The 5,858-nt window shown below is 62.3% G+C and overlaps 1 protein-coding gene across 1 annotated transcript in view; it reads left to right on the top strand.

Annotated features, from left to right (window-relative positions):
- The window catches only part of MED12 (mediator complex subunit 12), a 20,460-nt gene that overhangs the window by 2,793 nt on the left and 11,809 nt on the right, over positions 1-5,858 (top strand). Inside the window, exons 5-20 of the mRNA XM_039841734.1 lie at positions 77-258; positions 449-559; positions 666-920; positions 1,284-1,430; positions 1,566-1,665; positions 1,794-1,930; positions 2,127-2,258; positions 2,587-2,720; positions 3,159-3,384; positions 3,650-3,730; positions 3,813-3,983; positions 4,187-4,418; positions 4,530-4,542; positions 4,781-4,901; positions 5,053-5,196; positions 5,618-5,782. Coding sequence (XP_039697668.1) covers positions 77-258; positions 449-559; positions 666-920; positions 1,284-1,430; positions 1,566-1,665; positions 1,794-1,930; positions 2,127-2,258; positions 2,587-2,720; positions 3,159-3,384; positions 3,650-3,730; positions 3,813-3,983; positions 4,187-4,418; positions 4,530-4,542; positions 4,781-4,901; positions 5,053-5,196; positions 5,618-5,782 — 2,351 coding nt within the window. The remainder of the gene's footprint in view (positions 1-76; positions 259-448; positions 560-665; positions 921-1,283; positions 1,431-1,565; positions 1,666-1,793; positions 1,931-2,126; positions 2,259-2,586; positions 2,721-3,158; positions 3,385-3,649; positions 3,731-3,812; positions 3,984-4,186; positions 4,419-4,529; positions 4,543-4,780; positions 4,902-5,052; positions 5,197-5,617; positions 5,783-5,858) is intronic.

Genomic DNA, 5,858 nt, shown 5'->3' with positions numbered 1-5,858 from the left:
GGGGACGAGGTAGGGGACAGAACCTGTTCTAAGCAGAGGGACAGTATATGATAGCCTTTTCCCATCTTTTCCTCAGAATGGACTCAGATCATCACGAAGTATTTGTGGGAGCAGCTGCAAAAGATGGCTGAGTACTACCGGCCAGGGCCTGCGGGCAGTGGGGGCTGTGGTTCCACCATAGGGCCCTTGCCCCATGATGTGGAGGTGGCAATCCGGCAGTGGGACTACAACGAGAAGCTGGCCATGTTCATGTTTCAGGTGGGAAGTAGGGCCTGTCGTGCGGGGACATTGCGTTGAGCCTGATCGCTCGCTTTGCTGGTAGGGAACGGAATCGGCCTGCCACCTTGCCCCGGTCGTGGTCCTCTCCATCCGGCCATTGACTTTATCTGCCTCATCTCTAAGAGTCCCTGGGCCAAACTAACGCTCCCGCCACCCCTGGTCCCCACAGGATGGCATGCTGGACAGGCACGAGTTCCTGACCTGGGTTCTCGAGTGTTTCGAGAAAATCCGCCCTGGAGAGGACGAATTGCTTAAACTGTTGCTGCCCCTGCTGCTTCGAGTAAGGCTTGGGATTTGGGGGGTTCAGGGAGGATTCGAGGAGGGATGACACATCAGCGCACGGTCCCTTGGGGAGAACTGGGGCTTCGCTCGTCCTGTCTTTGCAGTACTCTGGGGAGTTCGTCCAGTCCGCATACCTCTCCCGCCGCCTCGCCTACTTCTGCACGCGGAGGCTGGCCCTGCAGCTGGATGGCACCAGTAGTCATTCGTCTCATGTCATGTCTGCTCAGTCGACAAGCACACTGCCCACCGCCCCTGCCCCTCAGCCCCCAACCAGTAGCACACCCTCCACGCCCTTTAGCGACCTGCTCATGTGCCCTCAGCACCGCCCCCTGGTTTTCGGCCTCAGCTGCATCCTTCAGGTAGGCTGGGTGGGCCCAGGGGCGTACTGAGAGGCATCCCGACAGGAGCTGGGTGCCTGTCCTGGACAACGGGGGTAATTGCGAATTGGAGGGGAGAGTCGGCACCGGCTACTTCCTTGGGGCGATGGCTTGTCATTCACGGGGGCTTCGTTCCTTTTCACTTAGTTCTCTTCCGGGGCCACGTAGTAGGCCCGAAGGCTTTTAGGAGAGTGGGTGTGGGAAGGGCCTCGGGGATGGAGTGATGCCACCCAGGTACTCAGAATCACTTTGGATCAGAGCTCTTAAGGCCTGGCCTTGCAACGAGTGGGCTTCGGGACCGGAAGCCCTGGTCACTGAGTTTGGCTTCCGGTTCCTGTCTGGCAGACCATCCTCCTGTGCTGTCCCAGTGCCCTGGTCTGGCACTACTCGCTGACTGATAGCCGAATTAAAACCGGCTCGCCGCTTGACCACCTACCAATCGCCCCCTCCAACCTGCCCATGCCCGATGGCAACAGTGCCTTCACTCAGCAGGTAAGTCGGACCGATCGCCTGGTACCACCCCTAGATCGGGAGGCGAGGCCCAGTCGCGCTTTCAGAAGTAGTGACTCGGAGTGTGGCACTGGAGCCCGGGGCCCCGCCCTTTTGCCCGCCTTTTCGGTCTCGCAGGTCCGCGCAAAGTTGCGGGAGATTGAGCAGCAGATCAAGGAGCGAGGACAGGCCGTCGAGGTTCGCTGGTCTTTTGATAAGTGCCAGGAAGCGACCGCAGGTGGGCGCCAGGGGAACGGGAAGTAAGAAGGACGTTTGGGGAAAGGGCGGGGCGACGAGGACACACGAGTCTGGGAGCCGGACCGCAGCAGGCCCCCGAGAGTCCCCTTTGCCACTTCTGTTGCGTAGGCTTCACCATCGGACGGGTGCTCCACACTTTGGAGGTGCTGGACAGCCATAGCTTCGAGCGCTCCGACTTCAGCAACTCCCTCGACTCCCTCTGTAACCGAATCTTCGGACTGGGGCCCAGCAAGGACGGGCACGAGGTAAGCAAGAAGGGACACCGAGTGAGCAGCAAACAGCGCGGGGAGGCGTGGCGAGGCGTGGGGTCCGCGGCGCGTCTGAGCAGACAGCCGACCGGCCCAGGGCGTGTGAGGACGGGACCTGTTCTTTAAGAAGGTGGCGTTCGCTTTGCGGTCCCCAGCGCTACTGTCCTCACCCCTGTCCTCCTTTGGTCTCCAGATCTCGTCAGATGACGATGCTGTGGTATCACTCCTGTGCGAATGGGCTGTCAGCTGCAAGCGTTCGGGTCGGCACCGTGCCATGGTGGTGGCCAAGCTGCTGGAGAAGAGACAGGCAGAGATCGAGGCCGAGGTTGGGGGCGGAGATCGAAGAGCGCGCTTAGCAGGTGGGGCGGTGGCAGGCAGCTGGGCTCGGTGACGCTTGAGCTGGTGGTGGGACCAGCGTGGAAGTTGTGACGGTAAAGTCGAGGACAACAGGCCAAAGTAGAAAGCGGCGGACCGCTGTCGGAACTAGAGCCACCATCGAGGCTCCGGTCGGGAGGCGGAGCAGAACGTGGAGGTCGCAGGGGCAGCGGGAGTGGAGAGCTGGGGGCGGACGCGAGCGGGCGGCCCTCCCGCGTTGCGAGGACGAAGGCGTGGGAGACGGACAGAGCAGCCCCGCAGCTTGTCCTCTCTTACAGCGCTGCGGAGAATCCGAAGGCGCCGACGAGAAAGGTTCCATCGCCTCTGGTTCCCTTTCTGCTCCCAGTGCTCCCATTTTCCAGGATGTCCTCCTGCAGTTCCTGGACACACAGGCTCCCATGCTGAGTACGGACCCCTGCCACCCTCTGCTTACCTCGGCCTACACTCATTACCTGCTACTGTCATCAGAAAGCATAATCGAGGGCCTTCTGGTATATATCTCTGTCTCGGGCTCTACGCAGAGTGACTTTTCGACGTGATTCTAGTCTCTGGTCATCTTCTAGTTTAACGGCGTAGAGAAAAAGAATAAAAACCAGAAGGTGCCAAAGTGAAAGCATCACACGGATACCTAGGTGCTGAGATGCCCCATCTCTGGATTCCAGCTGGTGGCAGGGTGGCAGGGTGGGGTGTTGCATGCCATTCTGGCTCCCCAAAGCAGTTCTCGGGTTTGGCTGCCTCCTCCCTGCCTCCTCCGTGAGATGCGGGGTGCCCCAGGGCTGGCCCTCCTGGAGGTGGCTCCCTTCAGAACCCGGCTTCCTCATTGCTCCTTCCCCCTGCCCAGCTTAGACCTCCCCCGGAGTGAGAGCGAGCGGGTGGAGTTCTTTAACTTGGTGCTGCTGTTCTGCGAACTCATCCGACATGATGTTTTCTCCCACAACATGTACACTTGCACACTCATCTCCCGAGGGGACCTAGCCTTTGGAGCCCCTGGGCCCCGGCCTCCGTCTCCCTTTGACGACCCTGCTGATGACCCAGAGCGCAAGGAGGCCGAGGGCAGCAGCAGCAGCAAGCTGGAGGTGAGCGAGCTGCTCCTGGTCCCCAGATTCCCCCGATCAGGAGGCACTGTCGCATCCCCGTGACCGCCCTGTGGGGTACCCGTATCCCCATTTTCAAGCTGCAGGAAACAGGTCCATGTCGTTCAATGCCTGGTCAACGCGTGAATCCGGACCCCGGGCTTTTCCCCAGCACGGTCTCCTCCCTCCAACTCCCCTGCCACCTTTCCTAGATGGGGGAGCAGTTCCCAGGGCCTAAAGCCCCTGCACTTGTGTCGTGTGCCCTCAGGATCCCGGGCTCTCTGAGTCCATGGACATCGACCCGAATTCCAGTGTGCTCTTCGAGGACATGGAGAAGCCCGACTTCTCGGTGAGTCCGAGCCCGCCACGTCTCCTCGTGTCCCCCGGCCTTTGCGTCCTCTAAGCGGCAAACCCCTCCCCACCTTTCTCAGCTGTTCTCCCCAACTATGCCCTGTGAGGGGAAGGGCAGCCCGTCCCCCGAGAAAGCAGACGTTGAGAAGGACGTGAAGCCACCCGCCAAGGAGAAGCTGGAAGGGACTCTCGGGATCCTGTACGACCAGCCGCGCCACGTGCAGTATGCCACGCACTTCCCCATCCCCCAGGTACTGTTCCGAGCGCCTGGCCCCCAGCCGTCTTGAGTCCACGACCGACCGTGACCTTGCGGAGGGGTCGGCGCCTTTTGAGAGGGTGCGAGTGCGGCGCGCCAGGCAGGGCCGGAGCGCTTGGCCGCTGGGGGTGGCGCACGGTCATGAGAGCAGGGACGACACCATGCCCGAGTGTGACGGTGCCGCCGCGCTGGATGCAGGAGGAGTCGTGCAGCCATGAGTGCAACCAGCGGCTGGTCGTCCTGTTTGGGGTGGGAAAGCAGCGAGACGATGCCCGCCATGCCATCAAGAAGATTACCAAGGATATCCTGAAGGTTCTCAACCGCAAAGGGACCGCGGAGACTGGTGGGTTCCAGGCCCCCCCCAGCAGACCTCCCCCGAAGGGCGCCCTAGGCAGCGTTCCCCTCCCCAGTGCAGGGCGCTCCCGGTCACGTCCCAGATGCCCTGTCTCTGGGGTCCCCTGAGGCTCTAGTCCTTTGAACTTGCCTCTTCCTCTGCATCACTAGCTTGCTCCCTGACATTCTGGCTCCCTCTGACCCTGAGATCTGACATTCTTTAGGGTACCTCGGTGTTTCTCCTGCCGGGCCAGCCCTGCTCCCCGAGTCTCTCTTCAGGCCTCCACCCAGCCTCAAGCGCGCTACCACTTCCCCTAGCCCTGTTCCTCCCTCTCCCCTCACAGACCCGGCTCCCTCCCCACCTAGCCACGCATAGCATCCTCTCCACAGCCCGCTTCCCCACCCCCAGTCAACCAGTTATCTTCCCTCTCCTGCCTGGTCCCTTTCCACCGTGCCCTCAGGTGGGGAGGATGGGCAGAAGCGGCGCCGCACCCGGCCCGAAGCCTTCCCCACCGCCGAAGACATCTTTGCCAAGTTCCAGCACCTTTCACACTACGACCAGCACCAGGTCACGGCGCAGGTGCGGGGCTCGGCCAGGCCCCTGCCCGCACTCTGGCGCCCTGTCCCGTTTCCCTTTCCTCGCCGCACCCCCAGACAGCCTAAGCCTCCCGGTGTCGTGCCCTCCGCCCTCCCCCTCGCCACTCCCGGCTCACTCCCGCCGCCCTCGGCAGGTGTCCCGGAACGTTCTGGAGCAGATCACGAGCTTCGCCCTCGGCATGTCGTATCACTTGCCTCTGGTGCAGCACGTGCAGTTCATCTTCGACCTCATGGAGTACTCCCTCAGCATCAGCGGCCTCATCGACTTTGCCATTCAGGTGAGGAGGTTGGGGCGATGAGCGTGGGGGAAGGAGTTGGCAGTGCAGGGTACGGAGCAAGGGACTCGGGACTCGGGACTCGGGACTCGGGCCAGAGCCCCAGGCTATTCGGAGGGGCAGGAAGGCTAGCACGGGCGACTGGACCGGGAGCCGAGACGGCAGGAGGGGCGACTCAGGTTCTCCCTCGGGAGGCTCGGGAGAGACTAGAGCAAGGGGCAGACTGTCGTCCCGCTGTGAGCTTCCCAGACCTGTGTCCTGGCCCCCGGGCGCATTGCGGATGCGGCCGGTGCCGTTCATAGAGTAAAGGACGGTAGCCAGTGGCAACAGTGCCCTCCCGCACCGATGCAGCTCCAGCAGGATGCGGGGGCCCCTCCACAGTGCGGGCCGCATCTCATTCCGCACCCCCTGCTCACTCCGCTAGCTTCTGAACGAACTGAGCGTAGTGGAGGCCGAGTTGCTGCTCAAGTCCTCGGACCTGGTGGGCAGCTACACGACCAGCCTGTGCCTGTGCATCGTGGCCGTCCTGCGGCACTACCACGCCTGCCTCATCCTCAACCAGGACCAGATGACACAGGTCTTTGAGGGGTAAGCGGGGCTCCTGGGGCACCGAAATGCGGACGGAAGGGGCCCGTGAAGGACACGCGGCTTTCTCACTGTGGGAA

Source organism: Pteropus medius, unplaced genomic scaffold (genome assembly GCF_902729225.1).
Source record: "Pteropus medius unplaced genomic scaffold, Ma_sr-lr_union100, whole genome shotgun sequence".
Lineage (NCBI taxonomy): Eukaryota > Metazoa > Chordata > Mammalia > Chiroptera > Pteropodidae > Pteropus > Pteropus medius.
Note: the sequence above shows the minus strand (reverse complement) of the source record. Positions and strands in the feature narration are given on the sequence as shown.